Source organism: Mercenaria mercenaria, chromosome 6 (assembly GCF_021730395.1).
Source record: "Mercenaria mercenaria strain notata chromosome 6, MADL_Memer_1, whole genome shotgun sequence".
Lineage (NCBI taxonomy): Eukaryota > Metazoa > Mollusca > Bivalvia > Venerida > Veneridae > Mercenaria > Mercenaria mercenaria.
In genome coordinates, this window is record NC_069366.1 from 61,882,417 (window position 1) to 61,910,195 (window position 27,779).

The 27,779-nt window shown below is 35.9% G+C and overlaps 2 protein-coding genes across 2 annotated transcripts in view; both read left to right on the forward strand.

Moving 5' to 3' along the window:
* Positions 1-27,247, forward strand: part of LOC123548725 (RNA cytosine-C(5)-methyltransferase NSUN2-like) — a 71,590-nt gene extending 44,343 nt beyond the window's left edge. Inside the window, exons 16-23 of the mRNA XM_053546078.1 lie at positions 5,600-5,912; positions 13,370-13,495; positions 14,513-14,639; positions 16,787-16,867; positions 20,307-20,445; positions 20,806-20,845; positions 22,081-22,208; positions 26,233-27,247. Of these exons, the coding sequence (XP_053402053.1) occupies positions 5,600-5,912; positions 13,370-13,495; positions 14,513-14,639; positions 16,787-16,867; positions 20,307-20,445; positions 20,806-20,845; positions 22,081-22,208; positions 26,233-26,537 (1,259 nt within the window). The 3' untranslated portion in view covers positions 26,538-27,247. The remainder of the gene's footprint in view (positions 1-5,599; positions 5,913-13,369; positions 13,496-14,512; positions 14,640-16,786; positions 16,868-20,306; positions 20,446-20,805; positions 20,846-22,080; positions 22,209-26,232) is intronic.
* LOC123533418 (uncharacterized) overlaps positions 1-27,779 on the forward strand; it is a 283,937-nt gene that overhangs the window by 10,703 nt on the left and 245,455 nt on the right. The window lies entirely within an intron of this gene.

Below are 27,779 nucleotides of genomic sequence, written 5' to 3' on the forward strand. Positions count from 1 at the left end.
GGGCTAGTTTACCTTGTATGACTTACATGACTGTATAGAAAACATTAGTAATAGCTGTTGGTCCGATTACAAAACAGTTTGACAGCAATGTTTCTTCGGTGATCTTCTACTAACTTACTTCATATCAAGGTTTTGTTAAAAGTATGGCTGCCTTGAGACAAGACTAGTTTTCCCTATATGGCTATTTTCAAAACTTCAGAGTTCTTCACCCCTGAAACGCTGGCCTGATTTTGAAATAATTTAGTAACAATGTTTCTTAGGTGACCCTCTTCTAACTGCCTTTCCCTCTTCTAACTGCCTTCAAACCAATCTGTTTTGATAAAAAAAGAGATGTAGTCGCTATGGGGCAGTACTAGTTTTCCCTATATGGCTATTTGGAAAACTTTCAAATTCTACCCCTGTAACCACTGGCCTGATTTTGAAATTATTTGACAGCAATGTTCCACTACTAAATTCTTTCTTAATTCTATGTTAAAACAAGGCCACTGAGGCGCTTGGAAAAAACGTTTTCCTTGTTCAAAAATTATTTAGTCGAGCTCTGAATGTCGGGCAGAGTGATCAAGGGCCACTTGTTTAAATCATAGGTCTATTTTGGAAATTCTACCTTACTCTATCAAGTATTTTCAGGAGGCATGCTTCACATATATTGTTGACATCATGTTTGTTAGCTCACCTGAGCACAAAGTGCTCGGGGTGAGCTATTGTGATCGCTCACCGTCCGGCGTCTGTCCGTCCGGCGTCCGTCTGTCCACGCTTTCCTTTAAACAACATCTCCTCCTAAACCGCTAGGCAAATTTCATCCAAACTTCACAGGAATGTTCCTTCGGTGAAGCTCTACAAAAAATGTTCAAAGAATTGAATTCCATGCAGAACTCTGGTTGCCATGGCAACCAAAAATTTTAAAAATCTTCTTCTCAAAAACCAGGAGCCCTAGAGCTTAGATATTTGGTGTGAAGCATTGCCTAGTGGACCTCTACCAAGTTTGTTCAAATCATGGCCCCGGGTCAAAATTGACCCCGCCCCAGGGGTCACTTGATTTTACATAGGAAAATCTTAAAAAATCTTCTTCTCAAAAACAAGAAGCCCTAGAGCTTAGATATTTGACGTGTAGCATTGCCTAGTGGACCTCTACTAAAATTGTTCAAATCATGACCCCGGGGTCAAAATTGACCCTGCCCAAGGGGTCACCTGATTTTACATAGATTTCTATAGGAAAATCTTCAAAAAATTTAAAAAAATAAACCAAAAGGCCTTTAGCTTAGATATTTGACATGTAGCATTGCCTAGAGGACCTCTACAAAAAATTTTTACAATCAAGTAACCCCCGGGGTCAAAATTGACCCCGCACCAGGGGTCACTTGATTTTACATAGGAAAATCTTAAAAATCTTCTTCTCAAAAACCAGAAGCCCTAGAGCTTAGATATTTGACATGTAGCATTGCCTAGTGGACCTCTACTAAAGTTGTTCAAATCATGACCCTGGGGTCAAAATTGACCCTGCCCCAGGGGTCACCTTATTTTACATAGATTTCTATAGGAAAATCTTCAAAAAAAATTTAAAGAAAAAACCAAAAGGCCTTGAGCTTAGATATTTGACATGTAGAATTGCCTAGTAGACCTCTACAAATTTTTTTCAAATCATGACCCCGGGGTCAAAATTGACCCTGCCCCAGGGGTCACTTTATTTTATATTGGAAATCTTCAAAAAAAATTCTAAAAATAAACCAGAAAGCCTAGATCTTAGATATTTGACATGTAGCATTGCCTAGTGGACCTTTATGAAATTTGTTCAAGTCATGACCTCCGGGGTCAAAATTGACCCTGCCCCAGGGGTCACTTGATTTTATATAGGAAAATCTTCAAAAATGTTCTAAAAAGAAACCTACAAAATTTGTTCAAATCATGAACCCCAGGGTCAAATTGACCCCGCCCCATTGGGTTACTTGATTGTACCTAGAAAAATCTTCGAAATTTTCTAAAAATAAACCAGAAAGCCTAGAGCTTAGATATTTGACATGTAGCATTGCCTAGTGGACCTCTACAAAATTTGTTCAAATCATGACCCCCTGGTCAAAATTGACCCCACCCCAGGGGTCACTTGATTTTATATAGGCAAATCTTCAAAAAAATTCTAAAAATAAATCAGAAGGCCTAGATCTTAGATATTTGACAGGTAGCATTGCTTAGTAGACTTCTACTAAATTTATTCAAATCATGACCCCCGGGGTCAAATTGACCCCGCCCCATGGGGTTACTTGATTATACATAGAAAAATCTTCAAAATTTTCTAAAAATAAACCAGAAGGCCTAGAGTTTAGATATTTGACATGTAGCATTGCCTAGTGGACCTCTACAAAATTTGTTCAAATCTTGACCCTCCAGGGTCAAATTGACCCAGCCCCAGGGGTTACTTGATTGTACATAAGGAAATCTTCATAAATTTGCTAAAAATAAACCAGAAGGCTGAGATCTTAGATATTGATATGAAACATTGCCTAGTAGACTTCTACAAACTTTGTTCAAATCATTAACCCTGGGGTAAAATTGGCCCTGCCCCAGGGATTACTTGATTGTACATCGGAAAATCTTCCAAACAATTTCTAAAAATCATCAGTTTGACATTTGAAACATGTAGCTCATATTACTCAGGTGAGCGATCCAGGGTCATCATGACCCTCTTGTTTCATTGTTAACATAGATACAATAGTTGCGTCAGTACAGGATCATACTATAGGGATGTTGGTCACTTACACTGAGACTGTTTCTGTAACAGATTTGTGAGCACAGTGACAAGGACGACAAGGATAACAGATGTGTTAAGAGTTCTTTTGATTTCTGTAAGAGTTATCTTGCAACTGTAGTAGCCTGTCCGCTTAGCTCAGTAGGTAAGAGCGTTGGTCTACGGATCTCAGGGTCATGAGTTCGATCCTCGGGTGGGGCGTATGTTCTCCGTGACTATTTGATAAACGACATTGTGTCTGAAATCATTAGTCCTCCACCTCTGATTCATTTGGGAAAGTTGGAAGTTACTTGCAGAGAACAGGTTTGTACTGGTACAGAATCCAGGAATACTGGTTAGGTTAACTGCCCGCCGTTACATGAATGAAATACTGTTGAAAAACGGCGTTAAACCCAAAACAAACAAACAAACTGTAGGTACATTGCATAAATTGTTTAAGCTTTTGATTTTATTTGGTTTTGAATGTATTGTATATAAATTTTTTATGTACAATGTTGGGTGTGTGAGGTAATTCAGTGTGTGTTGTTGCACTATTTTTTTTCTATTTAGTTCAGTATTGTCAATCCTACTCAGGCTATTGAAGATATTTATGATATTTACATTATATTTATACGTGTAAATGCATATGTAATAAAAAGGTCATTATCTTTTTTCCTAAAGTTGCGCAATATTTCCGCTGAAGAACTCGTGCATATTTCCCGATACAAAGCTAATAACCTATAAGTATTGATCTTGAAGCATTAAGATAGGTACTTATTTGAGACAAAATACCACAATACATTCTGTAGTATCAAAAATAAATTACATATTTCACATATATATCAATTTTGTGAAATGCCACCTTACTTAAGATTGTGATTGGTGGTGAAAAAAAGAACAGAATTTGTCCTGGAAACCTTTTGATCATCAGAAAACACAGCTTTATGTATCAGACATCAGTAGGCTGAAGAAGGCTTTATATTTCACAACCCAAATTATCGAAATTGTTATGGCCATTGGCCAATACAAATATTTCTTATCAAATTTAATCATCACCGCATTAACTCATGCATATGCAGCTAGTTATGTATTTAGTGGTAAAGCAGTTTCCAGAAATTCTTAATTTTTCATTAAAAAAAAACAACACCAAAAACAAATAGGCTGAAAATTAAATACTAAACAACTTGTCCAACAATCATTGTTACAGAAAATGTTTAGACAAGTTTCTAATTATCAAATACAGGGAAAAAAATCAGGTCAGATTCCACAAATGTATTTGTTAGGAATTTAGTGTCTGTTATCCTTTTTTTGTTACCTGACCTAGTGAAAACCAAATCTCTAGACATCTTGGATATCGGACCTGAAGAATGCTGATCAGAATAATTTAGTTCCTGTCAGGTAGTACCCTAAATTCTTCATAATTACGCAAAGCAGCTATTCTTAATACACTTACATATTATTACAGGTTTTCAAAAGAAATGTAAATGAGTATGACAACAAACTTCTCAAACTTCTTTTTTATACAATTTTATGTTGCTACTTTTGTTGTACTGTGTAAATTGTTGATGGAAATCTTTAAAATACATGTGGCTCATGTGTTATGCAATTCAACAACACAACAGCTATAACTAAGATGTTAAATGGTTTGTCGTTTGATACCACTTTGTCCGATATTACCCCTTTGTCCGATAATACCCCCATGTCCGATAATACCCCTTTGTCTGATGATACCACTTTGTCCGATAATACCCCTTTGTCAGATGATACCACTTTGTCCGATAATATCCCTTTGTCCGATAATACCCCTTTGTCTGATGATACCACTTTGTCCGATAATACCCCTTTGTCCGATGATACCACTTTGTCCGATAATATCCCTTTGTCCGATAATACCCCTTTGTCCGATAATACCCCTTTGTCTGATGATACCACTTTGTCCGATAATATCCCTTTGTCCGATAATACCCCTTTGTCCGATAATACCCCTTTGTCTGATGATACCACTTTGTCCGATGATACCCCTTTGTCCGATGATACCACTTTGTCCGATAATATCCCTTTGTCCGATAATACCCCTTTGTCTGATGATACCCCTTTGTCCGATGATACCACTTTGTCCGATAATATCCCTTTGTCCGATAATACCCCTTTGTCTGATGATACCACTTTGTCCGATAATACCCCTTTGTCTGATGATACCACTTTGTCCGATAATACCCCTTTGTCTGATGATACCCCTTTGTCCGATGATACCACTTTGTCCGATAATACCCCTTTGTCCGATAATACCCCTTTGTCTGATGATACCACTTTGTCCGATAATACCCCTTTGTCTGATGATACCACTTTGTCCGATAATATCCCTTTGTCCGATAATACCCCTTTGTCTGATGATACCCCTTTGTCCGATGATACCCCTTTGTCCGATGATACCACTTTGTCTGATAATATCCCTTTGTCTGATAATACCCCTTTGTCCGATAATACCCCTTTGTCTGATAATACCCCTTTGTCTGATAATACCCCTTTGTCCAGTGATACCACTTAGTCCGAAAATACCCCTTTGTCCGATGATACCACTTTGTCTGATAATACCACTTTGTCTGATAATAACCAGATCAGTGTTATGTTAGAATGTCAGTCTATCGGTCAGTAAATGAATGAGATGAAAATTCATACAATAATGCAAATGCACTACACCCTAAATTACATGTTGTATACAAAACTAATAGAACAGTGACTTGATTTGAACATTCTTTGCAGGCCTGTATGCCTATTGTATGGACAAGTAGATGTTTAATGGGAAAAAAAAATGTTTTAAAATTACCATTTCCAGGATTCTGTATCATTCTATAAATGTATATAATTTTGACACTGCAGAAGCAGCAGAGAAAGACAAAGCTGCAACAGAATCTCAAGAAATCAAATCAGAGACAATGGAAACCATGGAAACAGAAAACAGTAATACAGTCAAAACTGAGGTGACTGAAAATGCTGTTCACTCAGAAACACTCAGTAAACAGACTGAAAGTGATAACAGTGATAACACTGACAGTGTAGATAAAATGGAAATGAAGAGAAAAAGGACTGATAGTGATGAAGCAGAAACATATGGGAAGGTAGATGAAGATAGTATTGTAAAAAATGAAGACCAAAGTCAAGTTGAGGCAGCTGGAGATTCAGCTGCAGATAAGTATATCACTTTTGTTCTTAAACAATTCTTAAACATTTTGTTTAGGAAGACTTCCAGATTTATAGTGTTCCAATCAAAGTTTCAGTACTATTAATTATGGGTTTGCAATTGAATAATTCGTTATAATCTTTATTAATTCCCCGCCATGAGTGGTGGGGGTTATAGGAAGTGTTTCCGTCCTGCGGTCTGTCTGTCCATAACACTTTCGTGTCTGCTCCATATCTCCTAAACACCTTGATGGATTTTCATGAAACTTGGGTCAAATGATCACCTTTTCAAGATGATGTGCAGAACACATGAGTCAGCCATGTCAGCTCAAGATCAAGGTCACAACTCGAGATCAAAGGTTAAACCTTCAATTTTGTGTTTGCTCTGTATCTCCTAAACCCCTTGAAGGAAATTTATAAAACTTGGGTCAAATGATCACCTCATCAAGACAATATGGAGAACCAATGAGTCAGCCATGCCGACTCAAGGTCAAGGTCACAACTTAGGGTCAAAGGTTTGAGCCTTCCATTTTATGTCCGCTTTGTATCTCCTTGAAGGATTTTCATGAAACTAGGTTCAAATGATCACCTCATCAAGACTTGGCCATGTTAGCCAAACCTCAAGGTCACAACTCGAGGTAAAAAATTTTAGCCTTCCATTTTGTGTCCACTCTGTATCTCTTAAACCTCTTGAAGGAATTTCATAAAACTGTGATGTGCGGAACCCATGAGTCAGCCATGCCGACTCAAGGTCACAACTTAGGGTCAAGTGTTTGAGCCTTCAATTTTGTGTCCACACTGTTTCTCCTAAACCCCTTGAAGGATTTTCATGAAACTTGGGTCAGATGATCACCTTATCAAGACTTGGCCATGTTAGCTAAACCTCAAGGTCACAACTCAAGGTAAAAAATTTAAGCCTTCCATTTTGTGTCCACTCAATATCTCTTAAACCTCTTAAGGAATTTTATAAAACTGTGATGTGCAGAACCCATGAGTCAGCCATGCCGGGTCAAGGTCACAACTTAGGGTCAAGGGTTTGAGCCTTCCATTTTGTGTCCGAACTGTTTCTCCTAAACCCTTTGAAGGATTTTCATGAAACTTTGGTCATATGATTACCTCATTAAGGCAATGTGCAGAACTCATGAGTCAACCATACCAGCTCAAGGTCAAGCCACAATTTAGGGTCAAAGCTTTCAGCCTCCCATTTTGTGGGCTCTCTGTATCTTCTAAACCACTTGAAGGAAAGTTGGGTCAAACAGGGATCAGCCTACGTCAAAATTTTAGGGAGAAGTGACTTCTCCCTCCGCAGAATTTAGGGAGAAGTTGAGAAATTTAAGGAGAAGAATCTGCATAGCATTCAGTTTCTTGCCTATATATATCCACTTTCTGTGGGTCTAGCTGTAACTTATAAATAGTAATTATTTAGGGAAATTGATTCTTGCATTATCATTTTCATGAATTTCTAAATAAAGTATAAACTTAGCTATGAAAAAGTCGCGTTTAAATTTTTATCCGAAATTTACATGTCCGAATTTCGTAAATTTAACAGGTGCACGATCAAAACGGCGTGAAAATTTTCATTCATGTTTCGATTCTCGTACTTTTATAATGCCCGATTTTTGCACCAACTTGTTCAGATTTATACATTTAATTTATTTATTTATTATTTTTTTCGAAAATAATACCAAACTCCTAGTTAATGGCGATCTTTTTACAATATTTTGTACGGCAGTTCTGACGTCCGCGAAATCATTTTTTATCCACAGTACCCGAGCCGTTCATTTACAGAAATTTGAAGTAATCTTTAATAAAATGAAAGAATAATATACAATTGTTGCATAAAATCATGCTCTCGTTAAGTTTATCGGCTTTTTACACGCCGATTGAAAATTTTCAAAATGGCGGCGGCTTACAATATTATTGATTGACACTGTTCGATATTAACACTACGATTGGCTGAAGTTTGACAGGCGAGTAGGCGGGGTTGACTATGGATTTATCGATAATTTAATCTAGAATATGCATCAAGTTTTGCAACTTTAAGTAAACAGATAATAACTCGCTGAAAAACTCAGCGATTTGGATTTCGCCCGGAGGCGATAATTAGGCGAAGTGGCCGACTTTAAAGCGACGATATTGCTCAAATCGCCTTGTAGGCTGATCCCTGGTCAAATGATCACCTCATGAAGAGCTCATGCAGGGCTCACGCTGTCAGTCCCCATTATCGCCATTTGCGATTATTTTATCTAAATGGCGAATATTTTTTCATTTTGGCGACAGGAACTGGCGATTATTTTATTTAAAAGCCACATAAATAATTATGCCAAGTGAGACAGTAACCCGCGGTCTGCTAGTGTAGAAAATCGATAGAGCGGACTGTTTATTACCTCGTGTATTCCAAACATGTGTCAACTATGCCGATAACATTGCCTAAGGCGGTAAGATGCAGATGACAATAAAACCGGTTACAAGCGGAAGTTAATCTTACTTATCTAGCTGTCAATCAGATTGAACTGGCAAGCTACTTTTTTGGAACATTTTAAAACGCCAACACAAATTTTATTCAACTCTATATTCGGTAGACGACAATTAAATCAATTTGTTCGGGCAGTTTCCTAATGAAAAACTAAATTGCCATCTATAGTTACCGCTAATTTAATTATCTTTAAAAGTATTATAAACTGACCTTACTGTCGACGATTTCAAAATATCTTTAATCAGGATCTAGGTTAAATCTATATGTGTTTTTAATCTAAAATGAAATTGTTCAGAGTGAAAAAACAAATTTTTTTCTCGAATTTTCAGAATTTGTAAAGAATGAAATTTGTTGAAATATTACAGGCCAGATATTTTTTACCAAGACAATTCTGGCATAATTAATGTTTGTTTTTGCACATTAATTAAAAAATTATCGGAAAACCCAGTCCTGTTTCTATTTTTAGAAACATGGCCGATACGGACAAACTAAAACCATCAACAAATAAATTTGCTTGCAAACTGTAATTAGCGTAAGTAAAAACATTCAAAAACACTTGAAAATTAGTATATCTATTGAATAAAGCATCAAAAACTTGTTGAAAAAAAAAAGCTGTAATTCAATAGTGTGCATAGATGCCAACTATCACGTATTTTTGCGACCTGATTGCTTTGTACTTTTCGAGCAATTTAAGTGCAGTTATGGTCAAAAGAATCATGAAAACACTTTTGTAAAAAGAAAAGGTATAAACGAAGTATGAATAATACTCAGACTTAGTAAACTTTCCATTGTGTGCAACTGTGTCCACATTGTGTGTGCATGAATGGGGCTAACTGAGCCATTGTCCACTCCAAAATGTCAGTCAATATCAACCATTTCAGCTGCCTTACACAAACCAAATATGTGTCCTGTAAATACCTTCAGAATATAGCATTTTAAACTGTTTAGTGGGACCCCACCACCAATATTAGGAGGTAATTTCCATGAATCCCTGATTCCCACACCACCAGTTGGGGCCTGCTACTTTTAAAAGCAATTAAGAAAATATAAATGTTAAAATTTATCATTTTTATTTCTATAAAAATTGCATGCAAAGATCCACATCAATTTTGGCTATTAATTTTTCATAGGTTAAAAAGTTGGCTATTATTTTTTGGAGGCCAGTGTGAGCCCTGTCATGAATCAGCCATGTCAACTCAAGGTCAAGGTCACAACTCAATGTCAAAGGTTTGAGCTCTGTATCTCTTAAACCTCTTGAAGGATTTTCATGAAACTTGCATGAAAGTTCAAGGTCAAGGTCACAGCTCAAGGTCATAGGTTTACCCTTCACTTTCCATAACAGTGGCGAGGGATTTTGCTGTCTTTCAGACTGCCTTGTTATTATAAATGTTCCTTGGTATTCAGTGCAAGGACATACTTAGCCTACATGAATTTGAAAGTCAAAAAAGTTTGAAGCCAATTTCTATTGCTATGTACTAGTACTAAGTTATTTGATTGCTTTATATTGGTTGTACCAGACTTGTATTTCTTTGTCAGTAATCTTATGTCATGTGGATATTAAAGGTGTATGCATACCAATCAGGAGTAGGAACTTATTTGGGTCATATGACTGCAGTATTGTTTTTTCCAGGAATTGGAACAAGAGTGACTCAAGTTTTAGTCACTATTTTTAGCCCACCATCATCAGATGGTGGGCTATTCAAATCACTCTGCGTCCGTGGTCCGTCCTTCCGTCCGTTAACAATTTCTCGTTATCGCATCTCCTCAGAAACTACCAGGGGGATTTTGACCAAACTTTGTCGGAATGATGTATTGGTACCCTAGTTGTGTCCCTCTGAAAATCGGACTGGTTCAACAATTTTTTAGTGTGTTATGGCCCTTTGTTAACCAGGTTTTCAGAGTTATTAGATTGGGGTAGATGTCGGTCGGGCGGGCGGGCGGCAGCGTCAAACTGGTGTTTCCGGTCAATAACTTTTGTTTCGGTAAAGATATTTGAATAAAACTTGGTATGTATGTAGCTTATATCAGACAAAGGCTGGGATTGATTTTGGGGTTTCTGGGGTCAAGGTCAAGGTCACTGTTACTTTAAATAGAAAAAGGGTTTCCGGTCAATAACTTTTGTTTCGGTAAAGATATTTGAATAAAACTTGGTATGTTTGTAGCTTATATTAAGACAAAGGCTGGGATTGATTTTGGGGTTTCTGGGATCAAGGTCAAGGTCACTGTTGCTTAAAATAGAAAAAGGGTTTCCGGTCAATAACTTAACTTAGGAATGAGCTATCATGATGAAACTTGGTGTATAGAAAACTTATATAAAGTTGTAGCTTGGGATTGATTTTGGGGTTTCTGGGATCAAGGTCAAGGTCATTGTTACTAAAAATAGGGTTAGGGTTAGGTTAGGGTTAGGGTTAGCATATCTTCTACATGCATGGAGGGATTTTGATGAAAGTTGGCACAATTGTTCACCATCATGAGACGGAGTGTCATGCGCAAGAACCAGGTCCCTAGGTCTAAGATCAAGGTCACACTTAGAGGTCAAAGGATACAAGAATGAAAACTATGTCCGGAGCATATCTTCATGCATAGAGGGATTTTGATGTAACTTGGCACAATTATACACCATCATGAGATGAAGTGTCTTGCGCAGTTCCCTTCTTTAGAATTACTTCCCTTTGTTGTTACTATAAATAGCTTATATTGTAACTTTTTCATTACTAGATGTAGGGAAAAATCGAGACCACTTTTCTGTAGTACAACAGGCATGTTACATCCAATTTTGAGGTGTATTTTGACCAATCTCTACCTGGTAAGGATTTCTGTGTGGACTTAAAAAAAATTTTTTGTAGTTTTTTTTTTTTTTTTTTGTAGTGTTCTTTTTTTTTCTTCTTTTTTTTATGATTAACTTCCCTTAGTTGTTACTATAAATAACTTATATTGTAACTTTTTTTTATAATTGACCGTAGACCACTTTTCTGTGGTACAACATAGTTGTTACTTTCTAATTTTAGGTGTATTTTAAGGTATCTCTACCTGGTAAGGAGATTTTTTGTGGACTTAGAAAAACAAAAGAATTACAATGATTACTAAACAACCACAAAATTAAAATTACATCTGCAAATACAGGTGCTAGAGTAAAGAAATTTGCTGTGACGGGCGTATATTGTGACATTCTGGCACTCTTGTTTATTCTTATGAAAAGTGTTGAAAACCTGGTTTCGTGGCATTGCCGCGTTTCTTGTTTATTTCTATAATTTACATAGATTTATATAGCGAAAAACTTTGAAAATCTTCTTGTCCAAAACCACAGAGCCTAGGGCTTTGATATTTGGTATGAAGCATCATCTAGTGGTCCTCTACCAAGATGATTCAAATTATTTCCCTGGGGTCTAATATGGCCCCGCCCTGGGGGTCACATGGTTTATATAGACTTATATAGGGAAAAACTTTGAAAAACCTCTTGTTCAAAACCACAGGGCCTAGGGCTTTGATATTTTGTATGTGACATCATCTAGTGGTCTTCTACTAAGATTGTTCAAATTATCCCCCTAGGGTCAAATATGGCCCCGCCACAGGGGTCACATGGTTTACATAGACTTACATAGGGAAAAACTTTGAAAATCTTCTTGTCCAAACCACAAAGCCTAGGGCTTTGACATTTGTAATGTAGCATCATCTAGTGGTTCTCTACCAAGTTTGTTCAAATTATCCCCCAGGGTCAAATATGGCCCCGCCCTGGGGGTCACATGGTTCGTATAGACTTATATAGGGAAAAGCTTTTAAAATCTTCTTGTCAATAACTTACAACATTCAAATTTGGACCACATGTATGGTTTTGAGTGGCAAGATGAACCTTGACATGAGTTGACCTTGATTTTGACCTAGTGACCTACTTTGACATTTCTGTAGCTACAGCCTTCAAATTTGGACCACATGCATAGTTTTGTGCACTGAAAAGAACTTTGACCTTGACATTGACCTAGTGACCTACTTCCACATTTTTGAAGGTACAGGCTTCAAATTTGGACCACATGCATAGTTTCGTGTTCCGAAATGAAATTTGACCTTGATTTTGACCTAGTGACCTACTTTCACATTTCTCAAGCTACAGCCTTCAATTTGGACCACATGCATAGTTTCGTTTACCGAAACAAACTTTGACCTTTACATTGACCTAGTGACCTACTTTCACATTTTTGAAGGTACAGGCTTCAAATTTGGACCACATGCATAGTTCTGTGTTCCGAAATAAAATTTGACCTTGATTTTGACCTAGTGACCTACTTTCACATTTCTCGAGCTACAGCCTTCAAATTTGGACCACTTGCATAGTTTTGTGTACCAAAATGAACTTTGACCTTAAGATTGACCTAGTGACCTACTTTTACATTTCTGTAGCTACAGGCTTCAAATTTAGACCACATGCATAGGATTGTGTACCGAAACAAACTTTGGCCTTGACATTGACCTAGTGACTTACTTTCACATTTTTGAAGGTACAGGCTTTAAATTTAGACCACATGCATAGATTTGTGTTCTGAAATGTAATTTGACCTTGATTTTGACCTTTTGACCTAGTGACCTACTTTCACATTTCTCAAGCTACAGCCTTCAAATTTGGACCACTTGCATAGTTTTGTGTACCGAAATAAACTTTGACCTTAAGATTGACCTAGTGACCTACTTTCAAATTTCTCAAACTACAACCTTCAAACTTGATGCACATGCATAGTTTTGTGTACAAAGAACTTTGTCCTTGAAATTGATCTAGTGACCTACTTTCACATTTCTCAAGCTACAGCTTTAGAATTTGGACCACATGCACAGTGTTGTGTACAGAAATGAAATTTGACCTTGAGCTAGTCAGTAAGTCTTGAAATTTGGAACACTCAAAAATGGCACATTGGTGGGCACCAAGATCACTCTGTGATCTCTTGTTGTTAAAATAGATTACTTTCTCTACAAATTAAATTTACTAGCAAAGACATATATTGCAGGCTGCCACCAGCAAAGAAAATGAAGATGGAAACACAAAATGAAGAAATTAAATTGGTCATGTATGGTCACAGGGAAGATCCTTTCCTCTTTTGCTCGAAAGATGATCCCATCTGGCCAAATATTCAGTAAGAGCTTTTCAGTTGAAGCGTTAGTAATAACATGGTTTATACTTTCCTGTTGTGTTTGCAGTTTTCTCTGCATTTGGTAATAAGAAGGAAATGTTCGCATTACCTATAATTGATCAATCTATTGTGTTAGGACTCATTTTTGAAGCTTAAGATTTGTGATTCTTCTATTAAATGTAACTAAAGTCTAATACTGAAAATTGTTTTGAATCACAGACATATCAAGATTGTCAATAGCCCAGTATTAGCAGAAATTAAGACTGGCAATTATTCCTAATTCATTGTAAATTTTTATTCCCCATGTTGAAAAAGGAAGGGGAATGGTGTGTTTGAACTTCCTGTTAGTCAGTCTGTCACACTTTTTATGCCCCCGGCATCTACTGATGTGGGAGGCATATAGTGATTTCCTGTCCGTCCGTCTGTTCGTCCGTTAGTCTGTCAGTACGAGGTTAACCAAATTGGACACGTTCTGTCTATCATGAATACTCCTAACTAGAATGACTTGATACTAATGCAGATGTATCCTGTGACCATTCCTCATCTTCAGACATCACCTGATCTCAGTTTGACCTTGACCTTGAACTTGACCTCGTTTTGGACTTGGGCTGCTTTGTATCGACAAGGATGCCACCGGGGACATCAAGCGTTTATTGAATGCAGCTCCTTGTTTGTGTACTCATCTCCTCCAGTTTCTATTCATGTAATATGAAACTTAGTATTCTCCATCAACATGAAGCGGACATGTGCATATTGTTAAGACTTTTATGTCCGATTATTTTTCTGGAGCTGTGGCACTGTTGTGGAATTTATGTATTATTCTATCTGGTTTTTTAGGGGGCATGTGTCATACAACATTGTCGTCATTCTTGTTGTATTTAAGCTGCCTTTGCATAGTTTGTGTCAACTGTAATGTAATTTCTCCAGTGGACAAATATAAAACAGATATAAGAAAGGAAAACTCATTGTTTGAGGACTATCTTAAATGAAACACTTTTATGGTTCATATGATACTTTCAGAACATTTTATGACATCTCTGAAGATTTGGGTGTGGAACAGATTATGTACAGAAATATGAAACGTGTTCTGTATTATGTCTCGAAACCTATACGTAACCTAGTCATCTGTAACAGTGAGAGGGTCAAGGTCAGTACATATCAAGCATGTTGTTAACGGTTATTGTTGCTACCATTTCTCATTGTAAGAAATCTTGTTCAGGATTATATCTGCTTTCCATTGACTTTAGTGGAACTTAAGAGGCTTCTCAGAACGTTACAGTTTATACGCATAACTTTAGGTCAGATAAGGGTTAACCTTTCTGAACTTACAGAAAGATGGAAATGGTTGTCTGTATGCTATGACTATTTCATTTATCATTAAAACAATGGAATTTAGTGGAAATCTGGACTTTGTCATACACAGATTACTGTTTATTCACATTTTTAGAGGCAACTCCTATGTTGAAAAAAATATCCATTTAGTTTTGAAAAAAAGACACTACCTTTTATCTAAGAAATAAAGTGAGATTGCATGATCAGCTCTGTTGGGCAGGCAGAGGAGAGATCACAAGTGTGATCCTCTTGTAAGGCATATATTCTCCATGACAATATAACAGTTGATGAAGAATTCATAAGTCTTTCTTTTTTGTCAGTTACTTCAAAAGAACATTTTAATATGCTGGTGTGAAATCCAGGAAAGTTGAACTGATTGCCCTAAATGGGATACTGTTTTAAATACTATCGTATAACATAGAACTTGTTACTTAATGCATGTGTGTAAGAGAACTTTTAGGAACAATTTTGATTTTGTTGTGTGAACGCCAAACTTAAGTATTTTTCTGTAAAGATTTTAGTATTTTAGGATGAACCACTGAAAATGTTATGGACGCTTGCTACAGTTTCGTAATTTTTTTCTCAATAATAGATTTTGATGAAATGTTTTGTATTAAAAGATCATGTTATGATGTATTGAAAAATGAAATAAAAATACTAGGTCACCAGCTTTGTTTCAATTTAATTTGCCCCTAGAATTGGTGCTATTTTTAACATTTTTCAAAATTTCTATAATCCTAAAATATATTTCAGTAAAGTACAATAATCAGCATAAATTTGATATCTAAGCATTTTTATAACAGAAAACAATATATCTGTTTGAAACATACTCAGAGAAATCAAAAGAAAATGATTTTGTAGAGAAAGGAATACTTGTTCAGCAGACCCAATGGCTATTTTTGCATATTTTTGTCAATTTTAAGTTGGTACTTTTGCTATTTTATCGAGTTTCACGTAATAGAATTTAATCAAACTCTGCACATACCTTTGGTTATGTCTACCTAATCTAAAACAAAAAGAAAATTGATAGGTCACCATATTAGATTTCGCTTAAATCAAATTACAACGAGGTGGGGTGTGGCAGGCATTTATACAACGCAGGTTGGTATGAAATACTTTTTCAGTGTTTGAGCAAATGACTTAGAGATATATAAAATTATCAAAGGGCAGATTTCTTAATAAGCGGATTTTAAGGTGTTTCTGAAGCATTTTGATATCATAGAACGATGAAAGTTTCCGCCTTTCTCCGAACAAAACCTATAGTTTACGAATACGGATGTACGGTATGGGTATGGTACGGGATTAGAAACAGCTTTGACTCAGTGCAGAGTTCGAGCGCCGGTATAAATTACAGACTCCAGTATATGTCGGATTGAAGCAATTTGAACTAAATGTACTTTAAATGTATATATTTTGTAACCATGGTGATACTTACCCTAACATTTAGTCAGTATATTATACATATTTTACATTAAATGCATGCGAACATACAATAATTTGCGAATTTTTGCCGTACGCGACATTAGATAATCACTTCCGGGCATGCGCAGAAAACCGCTCCAACTCTGCAGTGAGCTAAATCGATTAGAAACACAACCAAATTGGTATGGTGTTGGGGTAAATATCGACCCGTCCGGAAAAACTGCAGCGAGTGCCTTTAAATAAAAGATTAGATATGATAGGATTTACTGTAATTATCCTTGGAATAAAAAGAGTATATGGTTAACTTACTGATACTGATCATGTTCTTCAAGGATTACCTGTTTGTCAAGTCAGCAAGGAAATGTATTTATGCAATAAAAGAAGTCAAGGGTTATCATAATTAATCTAGACACCTAGAATAGAATCTGGCCCTGGCATACAAAAAGGTAAAACATGCAGCAAATAGATGACATTGTTAAAACTAGCAACATTACTTTCTTTTTAAAGTTGAAATATAATGACAGAATATTTATATTTCAGTTTATCAACCTGGGAGTGAAGTGTTTCAGTAATGCTCCATCTCCTCTTGTACCAGATTGTGATTTCAGACTCTCTCAGGAGGTAATGTACAGCTTCTATTACGTTGCAGTCTTGAATTTACTGTCAGTTATAAGGGTTCTGTTAGCTTCTAGTGAAGAGAATAGAAACAGTAGTGGGATGTGTACATATCTGCTCCTGATTGTTAGCATTTCTTAGTGACTTAAGTTAGCAGTAGCTTTAGTGATTTGCTATTTACTGTTGGAACCATTTTTTCTTGATTTCTCTTTTGATATATGATTTATATATACATTTGTATATGAATATACATAATTCTGAAGAACAGCGTGGCTGGTAAAAGAAACTAAATTTTAAAATATCTTGATCAGTTTAGAATTTATCATTATAAAACAATTTGGATAGAGTATTTTCCATTGTAATTTCAGCCATTTGTTACATAACATTCAGGATATTTTCATTGGCATATATGCAAGATTTCCCTGAAATAATGCTTATTAAGTTTTTCATGGGCCAGAATTTTGTGCAGAAAAACTCATTTATGGCCATAACTTAACATTTTAAAAATTTCTTAACATGTGACGTGTCCGCGTCCTGATCTGATTAAGTTTTTGTATGTAAGCTGGTATTTCAGTAACCACTTGTGGGAATGTATTGAAACTTCACATACTTATTCACTGTGATAAACTGACTTACATTGCACAGGTTCAATAACTCTATTTTGCTTTTTTACAAAATTATGCCCCTTTTTATGCCCCCAGCATGTACTGATGCTGGAGGCATATAGTGATTGTCCTGTCCGTCCGTTCATTCGTCCATCCGTACAAGATTAACCAAATGGGACTGTTTCGTCTAGCATCAATACCCCATACTAGAATGACTTGATACAAATGAAGATGTAACCTGTGACCATTCCTCATCTTCAGACATTACCAGACCTCAGTTTGACCTTGAACTTGACCTCTTTTGATTCCATACCTTATATTTTTATTTTAAATGAGATGTGAAATCAAAATTTGTAGTCCTGTTTGGTGCCATATAACCTATACTGTGTTGGTGCGCCATAAAACCCAAATAAATAAATAAATAAATTGAACTTGACCTCATTTTGGACTTTGGTTGCTTTATATGGGCCATCTCTTGGTTAACCAAATGGGACCATTTTGTCTAGCATCAGTACTACAAGAATGAATTGATACTAATACAGATGTAACCTGTGACCATTCCTCATCTTCAAACATCACCTGACCTCAGTTTGACCTTGACCATGACCTTGTTTTGGACATAGGTGCAAAATCTATCGACAAGTTGTCAGATGCCACTGGGGGCATCAAACATTTATTGAATGCAGCTCCTTGTTCAACTTAGAATTTTTTGGTTAAGGTTTTGTATGTTACCTGTTATTTCAGTATCCACTAATGGGAAAGGATTGAAACTTCACACACTTGTTCGCTGTCATGATATGACATGCAGTGCTACGTTTCAATAACTCTACATTCTTTTAAATTCTTTTATGTAAACTGGTATCTCAGTGCCCACAAATGGGAATTGATTGGAACTTAACACACATGTCCACTGTTTTGAGCTGATAAGCACTGTGCAGGTTACATAATCCTGTTTGCATTTTTACAAAATTATGCCCCTTTTTCAACTTCTGTATTCATTCAGTTGACAAGGCTGTTGAATAGTCGAGTGTTGCTGTCCTCCGCCAGCTCTTGTTTGTTGTTTCTTAAAAGAATGTTATAGAAAGGAAGATTGATGTAGAGTACATGCATTATGAATGACCTGCCTACAAATTTGACTAAAATCTTCAAGCTTATTTTGTCTGGTGTTAGAATAATTTGTTCTCTTCTTGATGTAGAATAGATATAATTGCTGTAATTCTAAGACTAGGATCAATGCCTTTTTTTAGCTCACCTGTCACAAAGTGACAAGGTGAGCTTTTGTGATCGCGCGGCGTCCGTCGTCCGTGCGTCCGTAAACTTTTGCTTGTGACCACTCTAGAGGTCACATTTTTCATGGGATCTTTATGAAAGTTGGTCAGAATGTTCACCTTGATGATATCTAGGTCAAGTTCGAAACTGGGTCACGTGCCATCAAAAACTAGGTCAGTAGGTCTAAAAATAGAAAAACCTTGTGACCTCTCTAGAGGCCATATATTTCACAAGACCTTCATGAAAATTGGTCAGAATGTTCACCTTGATGATATCTAGGTCAAGTTCGAAACTGGGTCACGTGGGGTCAAAAACTAGGTCAGTAGGTCTAAAAATAGAAAAACCTTGTGACCTCTCTAGAGGCCATATTTTTCATGAGATCTTCATGAATATTGGTCAGAATGTTCACCTTGATGATATCTAGGTCAAGTTCGAAACTGGGTCACGTGCCATCAAAAACTAGGTCATTAGGTCTAAAAATAGAAAAACCTTGTGACCTCTCTAGAGGCCATATTTCTCAATGGATCTTCATGAAAATTGGTCAGAATGTTCAGCTTGATGATATCTAGGTCAAGTTCGAAACTGGGTCACGTGTGGTCATAAACTAGGTCAGTAGGTCTAAAAATAGAAAATCCTTGTGACCTCTCTAGAGGCCATATTTCTCAATGGATCTTCATGAAAATTGGTCCGAATGTTCAGCTTGATGATATCTAGGTCAAGTTCGAAACTAGGTCATGTGCGGTCAAAAACTAGGTCAGTAGGTCTAAAAATAGAAAAACCTTTTGACCTCTCTAGAGGCCATATTTTTCAATGGATCTTCAGGAAAATTGGTCAGAATGTTTACCTTGATGATATCTAGATCAAGTTTGAAACTGGGTCACATTGGGTTAAGAAATAGGTCAGTAGATCTAAAAATAGAAAAACCTTGTGACCTCTCTAGAGGCCATATTTTTCATGAGATCTTCATGAATATTGGTCAGAATGTTCACCTTGATGATATCTAGGTCAGGTTCGAAACTGGGTCACGTGGGGTCAAAAACTAGGTCAGTAGGTCTGAAAATAGAAAAACCTTGTGACCTCTCTAGAGGCCATATTTCTCAATGGACCTTCATGAAAACTGGTGAGAATGTTCAGCTTGATGATATCTAGGTCAGGTTCGTAACTGGGTCACGTGCGGTCAAAAACTAGGTCAGTAGGTCGAAAAATAGAAAAACCTTGTGACCTCTCTAGAGGCCATATTTTTCACGAGATCTTCATGAAAATTGGTGAGAATGTTCACCTTGATGATATTTAGGTCAAATTTAAAAGTGAGTCACGTGCCTCCAAAAACTAGGTCATTAGGTCAAATAATAGAAAAACCTTGTAACCTCTCTAGAGGCCATATTTTTCAATGGATCTTCATGAAAATTGGTCAGAATTTTTTATCTTGATGATATCTAGGTCACTTGTGCTCAAAAACTAGGTCACTATGTCAAATAATAGAAATAACGACGTCATACTCAGTTCAACACTGGGTCATGTGGGGATAGGTGAGCGATTCAGGACCATCATTGTCCTCTTGTTTATTTCAGGGATTGTTAGCCATTCAACAGCATGTAAGAGGTAGACGTGTAACCTTGACCCGACAAGATGTGATCACAATTCTGAGTCAGGAAAACCCGTTCATTTGTAAACTTTGTCCATCAGCTCAGGAAAATGTATATGCTATGGGTAAGTCCAGGGAATAAACATTTTAAGTTGATATCTTCTGTGGGAAAATGAATTGCGATTTTCTCATGTATCTGCAACTGTCTTATCAGGTCTTCTTGATGGTTTTCCGTAAAAACTTTGTATAATAACCTGATATTCTCGGAGTTATGACTGCCTGGTTTCACCTTGTTGTTCAAAATCACTTCCAAATGTTCTGATCACATTTAGCATGTAAACAATAAGCAATGAATACTTGGTATTGCTCTAAATCCTGAGAGAGGGAAAAAATAAATGGTCAGGATTGTTAGACCTTTGCAAAGACTCCTTTTATTAACAGAAACAGATAATTGAAGTTGTATTAGTTTTGTTTAATTGTTTCAGATCCAGGAAGTGCTCTCTTCCATTTCAAACCAAGTGAAAGGTAAGGACAGTGGTTGGTAATTAATCCTATTTAAAAATCAACAACAACAGACAGTTTCTTCTATTTCTAAGAAGTTCTGTTGCCTTAGCGTTTAGCCTGCGGTCGGCATGTGATTCTGACTTTGCGACTAGTGCAGACTAACATAGCCTGCAAATGCATGCAAGTTGATCTTGGTCTGTACTGGTCACTATTCTGTCAATTAATTTCCAGTGAACACCACTTCAAATAAAAATTGGTACTGCCCAGATTGAATGATAGACTAGTCCATTTTAGAAACTTAGCAAGGTTAATGTTAATCGTATTTCTGCAGAACAGATTATGAATGAATAATCTTAAGATAAACTCATGATACCTGTAGGTACTAAAAGTGGGTTTGGCAAATATTTTCTGCTAGGACTTGACCAAAATACATATACATGCAAAGGTCACTAAATTGTCCCCCCCTCCCACCCCCGACTCCATCCCCTCATTCATGTGGAGAAGTTGTTGGTTACTTGCAGAAGACAAAATAGTATCTAGGAACACTCTCAATTGATTGGACTGCTGTTATTTAATACTGTTGAAAATGACAGAGAAAGGAGCACCATCCAATGGTATAAAAGTCCTAGCTTTGTGCCATGATCGAAATGTTTTAAAAGATGACATTTGTGACAGAGGAAAATAATTTATGACTAAAATGTACTATATTATTTAAAGTGGTACCATTTCATGTGAAATGTTTCAACAGCAGAACATTTTGTTTGTTTTTGTTTTACCATTTTCAGCAGTATTTATATTGCAAAATATTAAAGTCAGTGATTTTTTTTTGCCCTTTTGGGAAAAGGTCCGCTACCGGATAAATTGGGGAAAATAGCGGGGTTTTTACTCAGATTGGGAATTTTTATAGTTAATTAATAACATCATTTAGAATGCTTCTTCCTTTAATTCCATGTAGATAGCATCAAACAAACTGTTTAAATGGTTAAATCATGGTGAATGTCAATGTAACTAAGTTTTCATTCTGCAATCATCAAAATGCAAACTTAATTTGGTCATTTGGGGAATTTTTGGATGATAATTGGAAAAAAAGATTGCATTTTTCAGTTGGGAAAAGGTCCTTTTAGGGGTACTTTATAAAGAAGGAAAAAAATCTCAGAAAGTTATGACAAAACATTTCACATGTAAGGGTTAAAACTATAATATTATGTAAGTTTATTTCTTCCATTCTGATAGTCTAACTTGCATTGTGACTTCAGTGATCCAGAACCCAATGTAGAGATTGTGTTCTGTGGTTGGCGTGGGAAGACGTCTGTGAGATCATTTGTTGGGAAGGATGAGAGATCTCACTACCTGCGACTGTGCGGAGTGGAGTTGTCTGATATACGTAAGTTCCTTTCATAGAGTCGTGATTTCTCTTCAAAAGTTTAAAGCTCGTAGCATATTTATGAAATGTGAGATATTATTTAAATTGATATTATGAGAACAAGATATCGAGAAACATGAACAACTAAATTTTATAAATTTTCATCAGTTCTCAGAGTTGTCTGTCCATTTGTCAGTCTGTCCATCCGAAATTGTGTCTTGCATATTTCAAAAAGTATTTAACCCAGTGTCATAAATCCTTACAGGATTGTTATTCAGTGTTTGAAGTTTTGTATCTGATGTTTCTAATTGGGATTTCACACAGCCTGAAAAAGTATTTGACATAGGATTATGAAAAATTATAGGAGTATTATTCAGCATGTGGGGTTGTCCTCTGGGGTTTTGTTTGAGAATTCCCTTACCCAGACCAGAGTTATAGCACTTGATTTAGTCAAAAATTTGCATAAAAGGACAAAAGTTTGTGCCAGAAGTAAATGTATCTTATATCTTATGTAATAATATGACTTGATTTGTTTTCATGAAGTAAAATAGCAATGTTTGGGTTTTGTTTGGGATTTCTGTTGGGCAGACCAGAGTTATGAACCTTGATTTTCAAAAATTTGTATAAAGTTTGTCATACATGCCATATTTTCAGACGGTCAATAAGGGAGATTTGCCTCAACAGGGCTTTCTTTAAGGGAGATTTGGGTAAAAATAAGGGAGACTTTTATTCACTCTATTTTTATGCGCTAAACAGCCGTTTTCATGAAAAAATCATCAAGTTTTCTATATTGAATTGATGAGTGGAGCCAACAGTTGTGTACAGAATGCATGATTATTACTTATAGCACTTTACTTATTCGAAGGAAATTCAGAATTCCATGAAAGATTGAACCAGGAACTTTCATTTTGCTTAAATGTGTTGATGCTTCTGCACCTGGAGAGTGATCTTTTTGACATGTTTAAGCATACAATTCTCAGAAGATTGCAGAGATATCATGTCAAAACAGTCTTTTAAGGGCAGTCATTTCTTTTCAGAAATGAAGTTGTTAAAACAAAAAAGAAAGCCATTCTTTTGCTGGATTGTCCATATTTAGATTAAAACTGGAAATTCTTCTCCCGTTAATTATTGCAACATGACAATATCACAAAGGAATGGCAGTCAATTCTTCGGGCAGTATGAATTGCAATTCATTTCATAAAATTCACTTATCCGAATTCATGTTTTTCCGAAATTCTGTTTAGTCTGACATTTACTTGCCAATTTTTGTTAAATCGTGGTTGATTTTTTGCATGTTTTGCAAGTATTTAAAATGAGAAGCATAAACTCGGTGTTAACACTAACCTGTCTCATCCTCTGATGGCTCGATAAATATATTGAGGTTAGCGAAAACGAAAGTACATTTTGGCAGGTGGCGGTAAAATGACGTAATTTTAAGACTCAGGTTTACATATTGTTTTGGAAACTACAGGTCAGTGACTTTGATATTACTGAATCAGTCTAAAATCTTGCATACACGTGTTTACAATTGCCTACGGGTAAGATAAAACGGTTAATTGTTTGCAGATGGTGACAGTAGGTGGTAAGATAATTAATGCCTTAGGCTTGTATCTCTCGATAAACAAGCTAGGGATTATAGACAACTATCAAAATTATGTTTGTAGAGTATTTCCGGGCTACTCGATATTGAATTTCAAGTATTTTCTAAAGGTCTACATTGGGTCAGAGATATGATTTTTCGACAGAGGACTTTTTTTCAGAACTATTTTTTTTAACGGATGGTTTTCATGTCCCGGCGGGAGACCAGGAGATATACTGAAAATACGGGAGAACAAGAAATATCTTTAAAAATGATGGTCGGCGAATTGTAATAATGAAAGAAGTTTATGAATTTTTCATCTAACTTTCATCTAACATTTTGCAAAACTAAACACCGCACTTTAACAATTTAAATGGTTCTCTTTTAATTTTTCGCAAAGGTTTCGTAGGGTTGCAATTTTGTTTCGTTTATCCTTAGACGAATAATTACAGCAGTAGTTTGATGAAGATTCATGAAGCGGTTCATGAGAATAGGTCATTAAACGTGTTTATATTTTTAGCTAAATTGGTCCCTACCCCCATTTGTAACAAAATAGCAAGAGACCTTACGATATTGTTACACATCGAGTTTGATAAAAATCCATTACATTTTAGTGGTAAATGCGAAGAAAGGCATATCTACTTTTAGCTATAGTGGTCCCTAATAGGGTCCAAGTTCCTATATAAATTAATTTGGAAGAGGACCTTATAATGATGCTCCAGACCAAGCATGACAAAGATCCACCAAGCTGTTCATGAGACGCTGTATAAAGGCATTTCTAGTTTTAGCTCTAGCAGCCCCTAAAAGGGGTTAAATGTCCCAGCTAAACAAAGTTGGCTGCGGGCCTAATAAAGATGCTACAAATCAAGTTTGATTAGAATACATGAGAAAAAATCAATTAAAGCATTTTTTTATTTATTATTTTTATTTATTTCTAAAACAGGCCAACTGATCCCGCTTTAACAAATGCATATTCGCTATTCATGAATCTTTGGACAATGACGTCACACCTATAAAAAAGAGAAAGGTCAAGCAAAACACACAATTGTAATTATTTCAATATTTCTGTTTCATAAGCAGAGTTTGATCGTAGTCATATCCATAGATAAACTGTATGCAGCGTACCTTCATTTCAGTGTAATGAGATTCAGTCATTATATAGCATATATATAATAAAACAAAAAGTTCAATATTTGCATACCATACTAAAGAAAGATATTCATATATAATAAATCAGTTAAATAATTTATAAGAAATATATCAAAGCAAACAAGTACTCATTTTAATATGCAAATTGAATAAGTCACAAAAGCAAGAAACTTTTTCATATACAGACGACAATTGTAACAGGGAAAATCTTTTAAAAAGCACTTCTCTACATAAAAGACTCTTATCACACCCTTATTCATGTGATACGCAGGCCGTATTCAGCTCTTTCTTTAATTTGATATATGTTGGTGTTTGAACAGGTTTTTATCATATTTATTAAACTTACTTATCATTTTGAGATATATCAATATTCTTGCTAAATATACTGAGCCAAAGTTAGCTTTAAAACTGGGAACAGCGTCGTTTAGAATAAACGCTTTGTCTACATTTCACTCAGCGTAGCACAATCAACAGAGTGAAGGAAATTGACACTCTCGTCCAATCAGGCAGAGTGTTGCATAAATCTTCCATTTTGATAAATTATCTGTAATGCGTTATCAAGTAGTTTGATTTGCTAACTGAAGTCACGTGGCATAGGTAACGAAAACGAATTTAGACGGCGTCGCCGAAAAAGTCTCCCGGCGGGAGATATGGCATGTATGGTTTGTATTACATGCATCTCAAAAAGTATTTGATTTAGAGTCATAAAACATTAGAGGATTGTTATATAGCATGTGAAGTTGTGTTCTATTAGGTAGACCAGAGTTATTGTCCTTTACTTAATCAAAAGTACACATAAAGTGTATAAAAGTTTATTTTGCATATATCTTAAAAATATTTCACCTACAGTCATGAAACCATGTACATTGACAGGAAGTGGGAGGGGGCACCATTTTGCTATGGACACATGTCTAGTTCAACATATTTTACAGACTGCACAAGTGTCTTTGTTCGTAAGAATGCATATAATTGACTGAGTTGCGTTCTAAGCTCCATTTCTTATTTACAGTTCCTTTACTATAAGGTGACAGTATAGTCTAAACTAAGAAAACATTTAAGACTTTAAAGTAATTTTTGTGTACTAAATTTCTTCTAATACTCTTTTGGAAAGATGGTTAATGTTCGTTATAAAGAAAACTGCCTTTAAAATCATCATTCGTGGTTAGTGATTTGTATAAAGAGTAGACACTTTATGATACTCGTTTCAGATACAAGTCCTATGTCAGTGTTTGTCTCCAGTACAGGTTTTAGAAGTGACCAATATGCTGTAGGTTTTTTTTTTGAAATAAGATAATATATAGCGATTTGTCTCTGCAGAGTCAAAAGTACAGGAAATGAAGTCGTCGAGGGATACCAGTATATCTCTGTCTGGTACAGAAACTCCAGTTGGAGTGCCCTCAGGGGACGAGGCTGAACTAGAACAGTGGAATAAGGAAGAGGAAGCACCAAGAGGAACTGAGGCAGATGAGGCAGAAGGGGGAAATAGTATTGAAGCTTTGAATATAGAGATTGAGGCTCCTGTAAAGTTAGAATCTGATAATGATAAAGAACAGACTGATGAAGGTCAGGCTGATGAAGGTCAGGCTGATACAGAAAATGAAAATAATAAAGATGTTGATTGAAATAAATGAAGAAGAACCTTTAAATTAATGTAGAAAATGAGACAGAGGCTCCTTGGGAGAAAGTGGCTGTTACTGATATGGAGGAGAACAATGCTTAATAGGCTGATGCAGTTATTCACATTTAAAAAAACAACAACAAAACTGAAGCATCTATTTTAAGAAGGTGGCATTTAAAATTAAATAAATGGCACATGCTGTTTGCAATTTATACCAGCTTTATACAAATACAAGGATCGCAGAGGAGTTTTATACTGACTGAATAATAAACAAAATCAATTTCCACGAACATTTAATTCTGGCTAATGTTAGGTATACAGTTTAGATTCTACACCTGATAATGGTTTTAACCCTAAATGTTAACAAGTAGCTTATGAGGCAAACTGTTGGATACATAAATAATATACCAACTAGCAGTTCAGAAGACAGATATTAAAAAATACAACACCACCAGATAATACAAAGAAGAATCGCCTGGTGTTGAACATGAAAATATAGAAAAAAAAGTCAATCTGCAGTCCAAAAATAGACACTTCCAAAGAATTAAGCTGGGTATGAACAGGGAAAAAATGTTTTTAAGTACAAATATTACTGCTGCCAAAATAAGTTGGCAGTTTGTTGTTGAACATTTGATATGTATTAACCTGTTATTGTGGTCCAGAATAAAAAACAGCTTTTAAAATTTTATGTAAATAAAATAAAATGTTACTGAAGTTTTTTTGTTGTTGTTTTTAGCTCACCTAAAGTGAGCTTTTGTGATTGCCCTGTGTCCGTCGTCGTCCGTCATCAACAAGTTGACTTCTAACACTCTAGAGGTCACAATTTTAGCCCAATCTTAATGACGCTTAGTCAGAATGTTACCCTCAATAAAATCTTGGACAAGTTCGATATTGGATCATCTGGGGTCAAGAAATAGGTCACCAGGTCAAATCAAAGGAAAAGCCTTGATAACACTCTAGATGTCACATTTATCTTGATGATTTTTAGGTCAAGTTCAAATCTGGGTCAGGTGAGATCAAAAACTAGGTCACCAGGTCAAATCTAAGGAAAAGCTTATTAACACTCTAGAGGCCACATTTATGACAATATTTCTATGAAACTTGGTCAGAATGTTGATCATGATCTTTCGGTCACGTTTAAATCTGGGTCAAGTGGGGTAAAAATAACTAGGTCACCAGGTCAAAAAATGAAAGGAAAAGCTTTTTAACACTTGAGAGGCCACATTTATGATTATATCTTCATGAA